The 17784-nt window shown below is 43.7% G+C and overlaps 1 protein-coding gene across 1 annotated transcript in view; it reads right to left on the bottom strand.

Moving 5' to 3' along the window:
- Positions 1-1054: 1054 nt before the first annotated feature.
- CLASP1 (cytoplasmic linker associated protein 1) overlaps positions 1055-17784 on the bottom strand; it is a 170058-nt gene continuing 153328 nt past the window's right edge. Inside the window, exons 37-39 of the mRNA XM_053948460.1 lie at positions 8562-8768; positions 6269-6385; positions 1055-4523 (exon numbers count right to left, since the gene is read on the bottom strand). Of these exons, the coding sequence (XP_053804435.1) occupies positions 4437-4523; positions 6269-6385; positions 8562-8768 (411 nt within the window). The 3' untranslated portion in view covers positions 1055-4436. The remainder of the gene's footprint in view (positions 4524-6268; positions 6386-8561; positions 8769-17784) is intronic.

Consider the following 17784-nt stretch of genomic DNA (forward strand, 5'->3'; position numbering starts at 1 on the left):
ACCTTAGGGAACTCATTTCCCGAGTGCAGAGCACAGCTTCACTACAGGTTTTTAAATTGTGATGAGCTATTATTCCCACAGAAAAACACACAAGTGCTTGAGTGCTCAGGCCGTCCAGACACTTCAAATTCAAGTTCTTTGTCATTTGGTACCAGGCACAGAGACCTCGTTCTGCTGTGCAGTTCCCAGCATTCCTTCACTTCCCCAAATACTTCATCACCCAAATATCTACAGCCATGTATTTTAAAACTTAATTCTCTCAACAAGCTTCAGAATACAGTTATCTTTGGTGCCCTTCTTCAAGTTACATGACTTTGCACAAGCATCAACTTTCAAACACAATTGTGACAAATAACACCAAATCATTTACAGCATAGGTTGGAATAAGGAGCTGTGTTGGACAGTGAATTACTTTGATGTTTCTCCCCCAAGAAGAAACCCAACTTCCACTTATTCTAGGGCAAACTCAAAAGGTTTTATTTTAATTTTTTTTAGCAAATTCTATCACGTAAATGTTAACAAAAAACATCTGTACAATTGCCATGATACACTCAAAAGTGAAACAAATAAGATATAAATACAGATATGGATGTAACATGACAAAAGCGGAAAAAATAGAAAAAAATACATGCGCATGAACACGGTGCCAACAAAGTCATTTCTCATGGCTGGCATTTTTCAGAGTGTTTTTTACTTCCCATTTAAAACATTGTTAGCAACGTACTGCTGTGTACTACAAAGGTCTATTTTTCTGTCCCTTAATATGTAATATTATGCTTGATAAATAAAGGGGTGGGGAGAAAAGGTTCTGATGACAAAGATGCAAGTTACATTACTTATACAGGTTATTGGTAAGCTAGTAATAAGCAATTAAAAAGACAGTCTTGTATTGTATTGTAATCCAGGCAAGCACACATAGTGTACCTTAAGAAAGCCACATGCCTCGGTATTTCTGAACTACATGAGAACTACAGTACGTAGACCTGTGGGGCAGATGGAGCCGGGATTTGCCCATGCCCACAGAGCACTGGTGCAGCCAATGGCAGAAAAAACATCCACATCTGAGATTTCGGCAACCTTGCAGCCAAGAGCTGCTGTCTGCTGAGAGTTTTCTCCCATTTAGATTTTTAAAGCATGGTGGGCAAAGAAAATACTTTTTTTTTTTTTTTTCTTTTTTTTTCTTTTTTTTAAAGGTACGAAAAATTGAAGCCCTGCATAATGGGCAGCAAGAAAAAAAAAGGCAGCTGCAGTAGGTGGCTACTGCCAGGAGAAGGTGAACACAAGCTTCACCGGAGCAGTGAGGCACTGCAGCATGCAGACCTTCCTCTGCAAGCGTGCGTGGACACTGATTTGTAGCCAGAGAGACCTTTATGCTTGCTGAAGAGAAACAAGATGATTGTACAGCTTGTTGAAGTCAAAACTGGAGATCAGAGAGGTGACATTCAGAGCTAGCCCTTTGAGTACTTCAAAGGAAACACAAAATAAAAACTGGGTCATGTTCAACATACTAAACAACCCTACTATGTACATTATCCGCGATGATTTATAAATACCTAAGCAGAATGCTCCTACTGTGTACAGGTAGAACATATCCTAGAGTACTCAAAGAATGGACAGTCCTCAACTCACGCAATGAAATTAAGTAGCACATTAATGAGCATCTGTTGACAAACAGAACTGAATCTGATTCAGGAAGTAAGGCCTGATTCCACCCTTTGCAGCCCCTTTGGTGCCAGGGGCCTCGGGAAGTGCAGGCTGGCCGCAGGCGCCTTTTCAAGGACGAGCTTGGACCCTGACGGAGGTGTCAGGGATGTTACAGTGCGTTCACTCTCAGTGCATACCAACAGGATTTTATAAAGCATATAAAATCATTTGAGAAGGAATTTGATTCCTGGAGATTTGCTACAGTGTGCCATTCAATGGAAAGGAAAAAAAATCAAAACCAACAGCAAATGATGATAGACCAAGCTCCATCACAGCTGAGAGGGACTAATACCACCTGGTCAGCTGTGCTGACTTTCTGAACCCCAGAACTGGAACAGAAGATGCTGAGCTGAGATGGGGAGAAAGAGAGGCATAAATACTAAGCAGTTAAGAGCACAATGAAAAAAAAAAAAAAAAACAAATCAAAAAACCAACACCCCCCCAAAAAAACTACCCCACTACTAAAAATTCAAACAAGACAGCTTAACTGCTGCCAACAAGTCAACTGAGTATTTCCTCAAAAGGAAAAATAAATTTGTGTTAAAATCAAATTTGAAGCATTCAAAAAAATTAAAAAAGAGCATTCTAACAAGCATACAGAAAGATGTTGAAAAAGAAATGGTCCACAGAAAGGCAGACACAAACCATGAAGCAGCCAATCCCCCCCTTTAGTGAGGATGGCTTTTCTGAGGCTGCAGAAAGACCCTGGGGGAATCCCCCACCCCAGGAAAGCACATGGTTTCTCCTGCCATAGCATTACTGGTTGGGAAAGATGAGGGAATTAGCCCTGCAGCCAGCCTGCACACATGTGCACCAGGAGCAGGTCACCCCCCTTGCTCTCAGGTGAGCAGGGAAAGGACCAACAAGCTATGCAGCCCACTGACACACAGTCCCTACCAGCCCCAATCCCTCCTGAGGAGAGAACTGGGAGAAAAGTTGGCACCAAGTGTCAGCTCCCAGCTTAACTCCTCAGGATGAGGCTGAAACACAGAGGGATAATTGATGGAAGGGGCTATACTCTCTCCTGCTGCAGTAATGGAGTCTCATGTTCTCAGTATGTTCCCAAGGTGTTCCCTCAGCTCCCTAAAGGGGAGATGTAGGAAGCTGGAGAGTCTCCAGGGCACTGAGAGCAGCCAGGGAACACACATCCATCAGCACAGCTGCAGCCATAAGCTGCAAGTCCATCATGCTCTTGCATCACTGGCACTGGAGGCAAAACCCCAGCTGTGATTCATGGCAGGTTTGGGGTGGGCATGCCCATCAGCCAGGATCCAGCCCAGGCCAAACACAGCACGTTAATTAGCAACCTCCTGCCTTCCCTGGTTACAGGCAGAGCCAGGGGGAGTTCCCCCTTTGCAAAAAGAAGGGTCTCTGTTCAGGGAAGGGCAGTGGTCTGGGGTATTTGATTGCTGCTGGTTTGCCTCTGACCTGGTCTGTGTCATTAGGCTGCAAACACCTCACCCAGAGCACCCTGCTGCCAGCAGTGCCCAGTGAGGGACCCCCACTCTTCTGAAATGCAGAGCACTCAGCAAGCCTGTGCATGGAGATGGCACAAAGGAGGCTTCTAAGGGCTGTTAACAGCACTGCAGGGTCTTCAGGAACAGGAGGGCTGTGGCAGGCAACCAGCACTGTCCCAGGTGGCTCAGAGGTGCTTCCATGTGGTATTTCTGTTCAGATTCAGACACCCTTTCTGTCCTCTGGGATGAACATTTTACCCAAAGTGCAAAGGTATGATGACAAAGCCATCCAGCATCAGTGGGTCAATCAGAGCAGCAGATCAGCCCTTTGATGCTACAGATTTCAAGGAAAACAGCTGGCATTGAAGTACAGCTCTGCCAGCTCCCACTGCCCACCCAGTGACACACTCAGAGCCTAACCCAATCCCACCCACCTAACTCCACTTATCCTACTAGCAGACGTCGGTCCCAGAACTGGGTCTCAGGTTCCCTTTGGGCAGTAACAGGTAACCTGGAGAGTCTTTTGAACATATGAAAGAGCCAAATGGGCTGAGGGGGCAGAAGTATTTACAAAGTCAATGAAAAGAGCAAGAGCCCAGCTGTTATGCACAGCACAGCTGGCTGGATAGCAGTTACAGAGCGATCAGCCCATCCGGGGTCTGTCAGAACTATGTACAAAACTCAGATGTTTAAAAAGAACCTTCTTTCATTACTCACTTGGTATCTCTCAGTATTAAAGCATCTGAGGCTGGAATCACAGCCACACCTGCCAAGATCTCCCCATGGAGGGCCCTGCAAGTCAGGCAAGCTGCAATAGGGAGTACAGAACAGGAACAGCAAACTTGAAAGAAGAGAAGGACCCAGCCAGAACGGTGAGGGCAGAGAGCAGGTAACTAGCACACAGAAACCAAAACTGGGAATGAGCTAAACCAACAAGATTTGTTTGACTTTTATATGTGTCCAGGTTCTTGGACTCAATGTTAGAATGCTAACCTAAACATATTTCTGAGATTTCAGCAGGCTATACAAATATGTTTAAGTATGGCTTTCTGATGTTCACTTTTAATGAAGACTGCAACACAGACCTTGCTTCCTTTACATTCAATACCAGTAAGATTCTACATAAAAGGTTTTAAGGGACTAAAATACTGATTGCAATAAATATCTGCATGGCCTCCTTAAGCTGATGGAGCGCGCCAGTGAAGAGTAGCAGAAAGGTCTCTGAGAGGCACCGTTGATTGCTTCTAAGTCTACACACATGTCCACAGATCTCCATTAACTGTGCGTTGAAACATCTGAAGAGGAGCTGCTGTTGCTGTTGGTGGTCTGTGCCCTCTTTATATACAAGTTTAGTAGCTTCATCTGAAAGAAAAAAAGAAAGATCAGAAGATGCCAGAAAAAAACAGGTAGGGAAAAGCTGACTGCCAATGTAAAAACTCGCATTCCGTGGTGAGCTCATTTTGGGGTGAGCTGACACTGGGCACTCTGGAGGAAAAGCAAGAAAACTGCCCATATTGCAGAACAGAGACAAGAGGCTATGCCCAGTCCCATTGAAGTTACAGACACATTTAATGGGATTTAGAAAAACCTCTTGCATTTCACTTCAGAAGCCATCAGTTCACAGACCTCAATCCTGCAGCCAGGTCAGGTCAAGCAGGATTCCCACAGAGGTCAGTAGGGCTGCAAGCACACTGGTGATCCAAGAGCCACAGGTCTCCCTCCTAGGAAAAACCCTGAACTTTCCCTGTTTTATAAAATGTTCTTTTTCAATGACATTATATCTTCACTGATGTGTGCACTCATCCAGTGCAATTGCAGTTGTTATAACTATATACTTCCCTCGCATGGATTTGTTTTCTTTTTGCTCTTTGCCACCTAAAATCCAGATCCTGTAATGACTCATGTCTACATTTAACTTTAAACAGGCAGGCAGTCTGCATAAACCCAGAAGAATTACTTACATGTTTACAGTTAGTGATGTGGTGGACCACGTTTGTGGCACGTGGGATACTGGAATAATAAAGCCCCTACAACATTTTATAGGGGGACTTCTTAACATCCCAAATACAAAGAGGTAAACCTCAGCACACATACCTGTCTCTCTGCAGAGCAATTTGAAGGCACAATTGTAATTTGTTTAGTGACAAGACAGAAATAAAATCCAAGTGTTTTTAGTCTCAGATTGTTTTGGCCTATATCACACTTCCTTACCCATGAAAGAAATTATGACTTCAAAATGACAGAATGAAGCCCTCTGAACTAAGTAGCTATTTATGTGCACAGATTTGTTTCAGAAACAAAACCTGTAGAATTCATCTTAAAATTGCATAGAAATCTTGGGAATGAAGACTTAAAACAGCAGAAAAAAAATCTGTGGTGGCTTGTTGAGCAGCTCTGAAAAGCAATCAAACACCAACAAAAAATTCTTGTCTGAAGGCCAGAGTTGAATTAAGGGCTTGGTTTCACTTGAAGCATCAGGTCAGAATTTGAGTTTTGCAGCTAGTCTGACGCCAAGGTACAAAGTCCTTTGAAGGGTCATTTGAGCTTGCTGTTGTCCCAGAAGGAAAGGGATACATGTGCCCTGCTGTTAAGAGTGAAGCTTTACCTGCATTTCTACCAGCCCCAATCACAACTTGCTGCTGAGAGGACCTGCTCTCCCACCATCCCCATCACTCTGCACGAGGATGCCTGTGTGGCCACAGAGCAGACTAAAAGCTATTTAATTTGTATTGCAGATCTGGTTTTCAGCCAGAGCAGCCAGCTGAGCCAGCTCACTGCACAACCACCTCTGGATGTAATGCCAAAGGAGGAAGACAAACATGGCTGGAGGAGGACCTGCTCAGAGGCAGCCTGCAGTTACACAAGATCAAATGTATCACAAAACCAATCTCCAAACACCATTAAAATTTCCTAAGTGGGATTTCAAATGCTCACATTGCTGAGCAAGTGCAGTGCTGCTCCTGTGGCATTTGTCAGGGTGAGACAGGATTTAACAGAGTTCAGGAAACCTGACTCAGAGCTACAGTGAAGCCACTGGTCTTGCTGCTAATAATAGCCAGCAGAATGGCTTGCACTACCAAAACACCAGAGACACACCACTCTTGTACCTTGCTTCCTGTGAGTTGTGCGAGATGAGGTTTCAGTTCTTCTCCAATTACTGAATAAATAGCCACTAGGCAAAATACACTGGCTTTTCTGACACTGCTCTCTGTGTTATCATAACCCTGGAAATGAGAGAAAAAGGTCAGAAGACAAACAGCACTCCCCAACACCCTTCCTGAGCAATACACTACAGAGCTGGTGTACATTTTGCAATTGCGGCTGACCTAAGAGATTAATTAAAAAACCTCTGCTTAACATAACAGTTTGCAACCTGAATACTCAAAGAGCAAGAGAATGCAATCACCCTATCTGTTCCTTTTGTTATTACTTATTACTGTCATGTTGTAAGTTATTAATATCTAGTTATTTATAGCATTAGATAACAACACATGGCTTCCTAACACGAGCTCAGGACTCTATCAGATACACACACTTCTGTGTCCAGTTCAGATGACCATGAACTGTCCTGAACAGTCAGGACTCTTTGGAGGGCTGCTTACCTATCAAGTAGGAAATACCACAGGAAAGAACATGCTGAAAGACCCCTGCACATATGCTGATCTCTGGCAGCTTGGGCAGAGCTCAAACTAGCCACCAGGTCACTCAGCAGCTATGGACACCAGTCCCAAACTCAGGCAGAGATGCATCACTCAGCAGCCATCCCACCCCATGAGAAAGGCAGACATCACTTCAGCCTGCAGGATGCCGGCTCCTCCGGATGCAGGGTGACCTCTGCTGGGAAAGCCAGAGGAGGGATGCAGCACAGCTGGGGCTGTCCCAGCTGCAGGGCCCAAGCACAGCCCAAAATGACAGCCTGCAATCCCACAAAGCACTGAGCTAGGAAAGCAGTAGACCTCGGTGAGCTCACAGAAACACCAAGCTATTAAGCATTAAGGTGGAGAAAAAGGCTGAGCCTCCTCATCAGGAGCAGGGCAAGCACCACAACTCTGCCCTGCCAAGCCCTGTTCTTCCATGGAGTCCCCATCTGTTCATGGAGAGCCTGCTCCAGGCTCTTGAGCTGCACACTTGTGCCCACACTGCTGCTGACACTCCTCGCCTCCTCACCACTCTGCGAGGACCCTCAGCGTGGTAAACAAGCACAAAGGTGATTCTCTCCACACACAGTCCTTCAGCCAGGATCACAAAATACTTCCCAAATGTAAAGAGTAAATTCCTTCTATCACTGAGTTTCTAAGGTAAGGAAATATCTCAGGCAAGCTCTACTCTGAAACAAGAACCATTTAAAGTAATAAAGAAGACAAATAAAACTGCCTTTTTAAAGGCATGGTGCTCTCAGACTTTTCCAGTGCATCAAAGCTTCACTTTTCAGATTGTTGTCTCCAACAATGATGGCTAAAACCATTTTTCAACAAAAGTTTAGATGAATACAGAATTGTCCAACTTCCAGAAGCTGAGATTTAAGAATTGCAAGAGCTGACACTACAAAGTTGGTATGAATGCCAGGATGCATAAGGGGAATTTCTGACTTTGCCCTTGTCCTTCCGACATTTTAAGCTCACAATAAGGAGGCCTCTTGATCCCAGTTCTCATGGAAGTCTTACTCACCTAAACACATTTCCTCCTTTCACTCTGACTGATGTGTTCCTGTCACAGTCTCTCCCCACTAAACACACACATTTACTCTCCTCCCTCAGTGCTACTTCATGTATTTCCTCCTTGTTTGCAGCTCTATCCCTGCACTGCCAGCTGCTTGTGCAGGTGACCAAAAGACAACACCGCTACAGCCAGTGCTCAAAGCTAAATCCACAGTGCACAACTAAGCCTTAGCAGTGGCAAAAACACAGCTCCCCACCCAGCCTGAGTTATGAAAGAGGCTGAATAAAGTCAATAAGTAGTTTGGTCCTAATTTCAGAGAGAAAAGAGGAAAGGAGCAACCTGCCTGCTGGGTTTCAAATTCAAGTGCAAAGTAGCATCAAAGCACAGAACAGCTCAGCAGAACTAAAGGGGAATTAAAGGGGACTACAAGATGTATAGAGACAGTGTAAAATGTAGCTAACTCCTATCCTCAAATTTATTACATGGTTGCTACTGGCTTATTTGGGAGTCAGAAAAAGGCATCCAATTATGGAATATTCATGTAAGAACCTGAGCTCTTCTTTCCTTAACATTAAAAGGATCAAAAACTCATATATAAAAGTCTTATTTTACCAAAAAATTAAATGGATTAATTTACCAAAATCTGGCCCCATAGGATTCATCATTCTCCCTCCCTTAGGGCACAGATGTCACAAATTAATGGTGGCTTGTGCTCAGGATCAGTGACATGGGATTCTGTACCTGTAACAATCCAGGAATGATATCAGGTAGGAGCTGATGCAACGATTCCTTGGAAATCCTCTCAATGACTTTTGTTTGCATTTTGATGGCAGCTAAATTAATTGGATAATCTGCAGTCTGAATGATGGGACAAAGCACCTTGATGCACTGCTCGGGGTGGATGGAACTCGCCAGGGTGGAAGCAGCTTCTTCAGCAGCTCTGACCACCTGAAATCAAAGTAGAGCAAACCCTTATGTTAATGAGGTCACACTTGACAGCCAACACTGCTGGTGTGTGCTAGGAATGACTGCCAGGAAATGCTTGGGGATGTTCATTAACAGATCTGCAGGAGGCTTTGTTGAGAGGCAACTGACTCTAAGACTTCACATCCTGTGTCTCCAGTGACATCTTTGTTTCAGCCAGTGGCAAGAAGTCCTTCCTGCCTAATATAACTGTGTCAGAGTTGTGGCTAGGTTGACAAAATGATCTGTCATCCAAGACAGACAGGCACTCCCATCCCAGGAGGAGTGAGAGGATGAAATCTCTCCAGCCACTGCCAAAGAACCCAAACCCACCAGCTCAGACTTACACAAAATGTTGTCTCCTTAACCACGAATGGCCCTGTTGCAGCTTCCAGTGTGCACCTCAGTGCTGAGTAGCACGTGCCCATGCTGGGGCACCCATGGCAGCTGTGTCCTGCCCCTTCCCAGCTGAACTGCACTGCACTCAAATCCAGGTCACAGACACAAATGGGCTTTAGGGAGTCTCTGACCAGGCAGCTCTGCTCTCAGCACATGTAACCCATCAAGGCAGCACTGGGATCACCATACAAAATGGGAGGAAGAACAAACGGAAACAGCAGCAGCACCCACCTTTTGCAACAAGCCCACACTGTAAAGCAGTGTACACATCCTGTAAAGCAAGGACGATGCTAAATTCAACTCTACACTGAGAGAAAGCAGATTCACAACTTTCACTCTTCCCCAGCAGGTAGGACAGCTAGTTCAAAGAAGAAAGACCCAAATCTGGTCTCTCCTCCCAAGAGAATTTATTAATTTTACATTCTGCAGTAATTGGATAAAAAAAGAACAGGATGGGAAGGCAGGTTTTCTTTTTTCCAAGTGTCTGTGCTAATTGCCAGGCAACAAAATGAAGCTTCCTCTTGGCTGCCCTCTTCCTGGCCACAAATAACACTCTTTGCTCCCCATGTTCTTGTTACAACACGAAAGATGGAGGATGCTTTTCTCCATCTTCTCTTACTCCCCTCTTCTCAGGGCTTACTTTAAAGGGAGGGTAAATCCTGAGTAGACAGATGCCCATGGGCAGACTTAAATCCAACACCTCAGCTTTAAGAAAAAAGAAGCATTCACAAATCCTCATGTTTGGGATCCTCCAGCTAGTCCCTCCAGGCAGTCCCTAACTAAGCCCAGGAACATTAAAGCACCCTTCTTTCCTGGTTGTGTGGGAGGCTCAGGTGCCCAGAACCAGTTCTCTACCTCCTCCTAAACTGAACTACCTGGGGTTGTATGAAGTCAATACTTTGAACCCAGCACTAGGAAATCTGTCCCAGGCAATCTGCAAAACAGCTCATAAATCAAACCACAGGTCTCCCACTTAGACTGAAGCCATGGCTGCTGAATTCCTGTTGTTCTCCTCTCCCACATACTGTGAAGGCATCAAACTCAGGGATTTCTATTTGAGTAAGGCAACCTATGGACAGATGTAGCTCTATCAAGCCTCAAAAGAAGGTGAGCTTCCATTATTTTTAAGCAACTACTGTGGATAATGCATGAACAAGGAGTGGCTGGAAGCTTATCTTAGTCCATTTACTACAAAACACAACTTTTAAGATAACAGCAAATAAAAGTGACCAGAAGGGATCATCTCCACCTATAGAGCCTGCTTCACTCACAGTCAATAGTCATATCCATGCTACTAACATTTATCTTCCACTCATGCTGAGAGCTACCTTCCTGAAACAGGAATGGCACAAAACACTTGTATTCCCAGGAAACAGCAGAACTCATCCACTTGGCTTTTGCCATTCTCTAAGGCAGATCCAACAGTGAATGTGATCTCAGACACTTCACACAGCACAAATATTGCATGCAGGCAAGATATGGGCAGGATGGTGAAGCAACCTGAGATTTTGGACTGCTTCTGTACCAGTGCCCTATTTACAGAAATAAAGCTGTCCAAGTGCTCCACTTACCTCAAGACTTTCTCAGAATTTAATTATAACAGTAAAACATATTCCAAAATGAATGGCAATCCACAGTGTGAAAAATATTAAAAAAAAAAATTCTTCCTGAAAGATCTGTGAATGAGTAACTATACAGAACAGAATGCTTGCTTTCCCACTTACAGCAAGTTCTCCCTCTTCCAGCTATGTCTTTGCTAATTTCTCTTCAATTTCACACATGAGAAGCATAAAAGTTAGTATTTTTCCACATAAGTTAGTACTAGCTTAGGAGCCAGCACTGTGTGATTTTGTTGGGAAAGAAGAGAAACACCCAAGTACTTAAGGGAACCTAATGCCAGGCTTTAATAGCACAGGGTGGAATTGCTGGAACAGATTAAACCAGGAGCTCCCAGAAGGTCTCTAAAGGAATCCACTTCCAGGCACTGCAGTTTCTGATGTTTGCTTTCCACCAATGATGGAAAGCATGAACTTAGAGGGCCCTGATACTTTACCATCAATTTAACTATTCACTAGCAAGCCACTAGCTAATAAACCCCCAAATATTAGTATTTGAACACAGGCCACTTGGGATTTTGTTCTGCAGCAACACCAAACACTGTTGGGAAGGTGTTTTCAGACACTCACTCTCAGAAAGAAAAGCTTGCACATATATCACAACACACTAAAATAAAATTGTAAAAAAAATTAAACCTTATATCCTCTTGGTATCCTACTTGATAAAAAAAGCAACAATATTTTAGTATAAACCTATGGCTAGACTCTGATCTTGAACACACTACCATTAAAAAAAAAGCAGTAGGTGAAGAGATTAATTAAAATGAATGAATTAGAATGAATATTATTAGAATGAATATTCTATCTGGGTTTCAGCTCCATATCCTGTTTGCACATAGTTTACTGTGTCTATTAAGTTGAAGGTATGAAGCAAGTCCAAGAGACAAAAAGCCTATTAATCAATTCCAAGCAGAAGGATCATTAAAATACAGTGGCAATTTTTCACAAAATAAGCAAGAGTTCAATAGCAACAAAGGTCACACATATTTTGCCCATCAAAAGGCGAGCAAGGGAAGTTGTGAAGGTACAGAAGTTATTTATGCCCTGACAATCCTGCTTTCAGCACTGCTGCCCAGTTCTAGCATGGATGTGGCTACATTTAGGCAGTGGCTGGCCATTTCATATCCCTTCCCCCTGAACACAGGAGGATGCATTACACATGTCCAGCATGATAGGAGCTTGTAAATGTGACAACACCAGGGAGACTTCCAAGCCTCCCATGAGCACATCTGGCAGACAACGCCTGCATCTCAGGCACACTTCAGCAAACCCCCTGAGCTGTGATTAACTTTAATAACATGCTCAAGTCTCACACCCATCAACTGGATTCCAGCATGTGCTTGCATGCTTGTTTGGATGAGAGCCTCTGCAGGTAACCAGCTCCTGGCTCCCTGGGGAAGCACCAGCAGGTGACAGGGTAGAGGAAGGGGTAGGGCAATACCAGCTGATGGAGAATCAAAGAGAAAAACTCATCCCTGCTGGCACAGGAAGCCAAATGCCACCATTTTGCAATGCAAGTACCAGCCCTGTCCTTCCTCCTGGCTTTGGCAAAATAAAACATTCAACCACCCAGAGAGACTCTGGATGCCATGAGAGGCTCTCAGTATTTACCCAATCAGCTCAGAGTCCCACTCACCTGGCACTGCCAGAGAAATCAGCAGCATTTCCAAACAGAGGGAAGTGCATTATCAGAAGGTACAACCTGCCAGGTCATTTGGCAACAAGAACATGAAGCTGTAATAGAGTTTAGCAAAGACATTTTGCCATGAGGCACAACACTTGTGCCTTGCAAATTGTACATACCTTACAGTATCAAAAAATCAAGTATCATTTTTAGTCAGGGCTTTAACCTGACCAGCAGAGTGAAACAACCTTAAAAGGAGTGGGAGAAATGAATAAACAGGATCAAGGAACAGGTCTTCCTCCCAGCTTTGAAGGCAAGATCAACAGATACACATCAAGAAGTGACAGAAAAGGCTCGTACTAACAGTGACACCACAGTAAGTAGTGTCTATGTAATCTATCCTTTAAGCCCAAGAAAATGAAAGGGCGCTGTTTGCTACGTGCTCAGACTGGGGAGCTTGCTGTCACAAGGGGATTAGAAGTTAGACAAGTTAACCAAAGGAAAGAAAAAAGCCAACCCACACAGGGAGGCAGGCAGAGCCATTCACACGGAAAGGCTTTAAGACAGCTGGAAGGGGGAAGCATATCCACAGGGAAGCATCACTGTATGCTTGCTTCTTGCTAGTGAGTCACGTAGGGTAACAAGCAAAGCAAGATTTTTGTCCAACCTAATATAATTCTTCTTAGGAATCTCAGAGATACAAAATAAAAGTAGAAAGGCCATCAAATGATGATGGCAGCTGGAAGCAGCAGATTCAAAAGGGTGGCTATGAAGCAAGGCTACAGAGAGCCGGCAGTTCTTTAAAAGCACAGACACTAAGCTGTATGTAAGGTATGTCACAAACATGATTTTACCTCCCAGTAAAACCTTAGAGCAAACCATGGCTTGAACTGGATAGTTTGACATCGTTCAACACAGGGCAGGTAGCCCTGGAATGCAGATCTAAGAGATAGCTCTTGGCCTTAAAGCAGCAGGTTTTTCTCCTTTCTAAAAGCTTACCTAATGCTCTACACACTGGAGACTAGATTCAGCCTGACTTTTGCTGGCATAACATAAGCTCTGTGTGCTGGAGGGTTCCTTGAAAGACATCTGTGATGCATTAAGACTTTTCTAGTGAGTCTCACGAAAGAGAAGTTTTTATACTTCCACCCAGTTTGCTTTAGGGAAGGAGCCATATTCACATGCACAAAGCTAGCAAAGTGTAGCACACAGAAAGCTGTTTACCTCTAGCAATGTCTTCCTTAATGCTACCAAGGAGTAAACTTCTTGTTAGGCAGTGACAGGTCAGGCAGTCCCAGGAATATGCATGGGAATTGCTCCCCGATTTCAGTGTGAGGGGATATGCTGATGTACAGTATCAGTGTGATCAAGACTGACCTGTCACAGAGCCTTGTCTTTAAACAGAAAAGCACACTGGAATCATTAAAGTTCTACAAAATTTGCTGGACAAACTTTGGATGACAATTCCCACTGGTTTACCTGGCTCACAGCACACTGCAGCCACAGGATCCTATTCACTTAAGATAGCCAGAGCTCAGACTCCATCTCTTCCACTCAATTTCTTCTGCTCAGCTATCACATTTCATGCATTAACATGTTGCTTGCTGCCTGATGGCTGCAACAACCAGCTTATGAGTTTTGATAGTTTCATTTCTGCTTTAAAGAGACATAAAGTACTGGAAAATAAGGGAAGGAAAATGTCCTGAGTCCCCTAAGGGAGAACATGCGAGGTTCATAGGCTACACAGGGCATCAGTGTAACATGCAGGGATCTCAGCAAAGCAGCACCTGAGGCACCTGGATGAGAGCTTCCCACAGGAGCTTAAGCTGGAGTACTTTGCCATGATTGCTAGTTACAGTGTCTCTGCAGAAGGTTGTAGAGGATGAGGCAGTGCAGGGAAAGCCCCACAGAAAGTTTAGAGGCTTTGTACACCACTGTGAAACATGAAGAGCACCAGAGAAGTTTATTAAGCAGAAGAACAAGGGTTTGCTTTCAGGCTTATGAGGCATGTGGCTGTGCTTTTGAGCCAATTTTTGCCATCTAGAGGTGGTTACTTAAAGCCTGGATAATCTATGCTGGAGGGGATGGAGGCTTACCAGTACCTACTCAGGCAACCTCCCATCCCTGAAGGCTTTACAGTCTAATTCAGACAGGAACAAACAATTATGGACTTGGTTTCAAAGCAGGAAGTGGACTCAGCAATGGGGAGTGCTAAGCAGATGAAAAAGCAGTGTGATTTTTATAAGGACTCAGAGATTAAGTAGATTAGACTGCTTCTCCTGGGCACTAAATATTTGAAACTTATTGGGAAACAGAAAAGGCACATAAACATGTATTATGAAACATCAGTGACTGCCCACTTGCAGCACTCGGTAGCTTCCAGCATGGACTGGGTAATTAATCTTCAAGACTATGATCATTTAGTGCTTTTCCTTTTGCAGAAACCTACACAGATCATACCATCATCAGAAGACAGTTACAATATATAAATGTCAGAGGCCAATCTAAAAGCACCTCAGCAAGATAATAAAAATTATCTACAGGTAATGGGTAACTGATTTCTTCTTCTGTCTCTTTCAGAGGGTTGCTACAAAGAATGTACAATAAGCATCCCAATTATGCTTATCGACCTTCTATATCATAAAATACAGAAATTAGATATCTCAGATATGGCACAGGATCCTTTTCTTACACACAGAAAACAGACATCAGTTAACTCTACAGGACTTGTGCCAGAGACAGAAGCAGGGAATTAGCTATCCTATGATTTCTCACTCTGCTGCTGATTTCCAAGATATTAAACTATTTCTGTTTTAAAATACTCAATAATAAGAAATTATCCTCATTTGTCTGGCATGAATCTGAAGCAATGTCATTATCAATGGTACTGGGTCAGCAAGCAGCATCTCTCCTTAGTTATGGGTGAGTAACTACACTGGAACAAATGAGTTAATATTAACTAATTGGCAACAGAAAGATGGTTCTCTTCCAAATAACTACAAACAAAGATTGATAAAAATCAACAAGATTTAATATCATCCACAACTTCAATTATGTTCTAATGCTCCAAAAGTAAGTGAAAGGCATGTCAACCCCCCTAAATGTTTCCAGTTATGACCAAAGCAGGCTTGACTCTTCACATCACCCCATTAAATCAACAGCATTGAACAGACTGTTGTACTACAAACAGTATAAAAACAGGACAAAGTTAAAAAATGCAAACTAAACATGAATCCCAACCCAGAGCCCTCTAGTCTGTAGCCTGGGGTTACATTAATTTTGACCTGCTACTAAGGTCCGTGCTTTGCCAATCTCCTGCATTTGTACTCACAACAAGATGTGACTCAGCTCCAACTCCATGTACCAACTTTTTCTCTCCCATATCCCTGGGGGGAAATGTGGTGTTCTCAGCTGTGCTGCTCTGCTAATCCCAGACCTTGCCTTCAGCAACAGAAGGCAGACGATTTTTAGCCATGGCAAAGACCCAACTGTCTGAAGACTTCTGCTTGGCCTTGAAAAAACAGCCAATTATCCAGGCATCCCAAAATATCCAACTATGCTACCACTGCTTTGATATTTCCAACTATGTAATCTGGAATAAAGTCACAGGTCTTTCTTGTTTAAAAAAGAAAAGAAACTTTAACTAGATATCAGCACTCAACTGGGGGAGGGGGTGATATCTGCTGGTTGGTGAATATGTTGTTTTTGACATTTGATGTCTCCTGGTGATGCTGAACAACAGCAATATTGGAATTTGTGTAGACAAACAAACCTTCCTGGTTTCCAAAGAACTGCCTCTTACTATGACTTCTTGGAGACAGTACCCAACCTTAACAGTTCTGCTCCTGTTCACATTCCCTTTGCTTGGTCACTTTAGATTGAGTCTCTGTGGGTCACATATAATTGAAAATGTGAGCAGTAGCTGGAAGCAATTAGTATTCCGTGTGCTGAAGGGGAAATTCAGGTAAAAGAGACTGAAACAGATACAGCTTGCTCAAAATAGACATTTTCTCCTAACTTACACAGTCTGTTGAGACACCAAATTATCAAATCATAACCAAGGATCACTTCTGTCTTCTGCTACAAGGCAGAAGCAGTCCAGAAACATAACAAACTGGAGTGTCATCTTATCAGGACATCACTGACACAAAGATTAATCCTTTCCAAACTAAATTTCATACCAGCTTTTCTTGAAATAGTTCTTACAGTCTAGAGGAAGATTTGATTTTATGTAGTTTAAGGACAGTGCACCACTCCCTTTAACACTGCTGTGACAAAGTGAGAAAGAAAGCTGTAGAACAGACTGCTCAGACTTCCTTTCCCTCTTCAGCTATCCTTTGAAAGTGCCCTTCACTCACAAACTGGTGAATCCTCATTTAATCTTCTGCTCAGTGGGATCCAGTCAAAGGGTAGCTCTTCCTCCCCTCCTGGAGAGAGCAGTGCCGCAAAGCCAGCAGTGGGAGCGAGCTGGAGGACCAGCTCAGGAAGGGAATTTGTGACCTCCTGGCTCTAGGCTATGAGTTTGACCAACTGAGCCATGCCCAAATGATCTCTCAGTTAATTTTTCACAGACTTAACTGAATCAGCAAGTCCCAACTACAGGTAAAACTACTTTGAGCATATTCCCAGGTATGTATTTAGCCTAGCTCATGTGGACACGCAAGTGCAGGTACCTTTCTTAACTTCAGGAATGCCGATCTCCTCAAACTACTGACAAACAGATGATACCTCTCCTGGGCTGCATCATGGTTCTGAGAGCCTCATTTACACAGGGATCAGAAAATACTCATACACAGAGTGAAAAATCCAGAACCAGTGCCCCCACTTAATACAGCTGTGCACATGCAATGGATGGCAAAACAAGAACATACCTGCAGTGTCCTGCTGTGACAGCTGTCACCCAAAGGTCCCACTGCAGCAGCTGATGGCTCATCATGAAGCTGCTTGGAAAACCATGGCAAATCAAAGCCACACTATGTGCAGCACAGCAGCTACTTGCTGAGCACAGCATAGCTCAATTATTCTATAAAGAAGTGCCAGAACTCCCATCTCTCATTCCTGGTTTGAGTTTATCTTTCCCTGTTTTTCCCTGGGAGGCACCTCATGCAAACCCCCAAAGAACCTTTCCACACCACAAGAATACAGAGGCATAAAGCATGGTGTTTTCAACATCAGTCTTGATTTCTGTAAAACCCACCAGTCCCACAAGGACAGTGAATTCTGATGGGCATTAAAAACAATGCCAGGGACAAAATGGAAAGGTCCTGCTAGAAATGTTAGTTCTAGAGGATTCTCAGACAAAAAATACAAAGGGCACTGAGTCAAGGTGAGCTGAGAAGTATGCAAGCAGGAAAACTTGCCA

This window comes from Vidua chalybeata, chromosome 7, assembly GCF_026979565.1.
Source record: "Vidua chalybeata isolate OUT-0048 chromosome 7, bVidCha1 merged haplotype, whole genome shotgun sequence".
Lineage (NCBI taxonomy): Eukaryota > Metazoa > Chordata > Aves > Passeriformes > Viduidae > Vidua > Vidua chalybeata.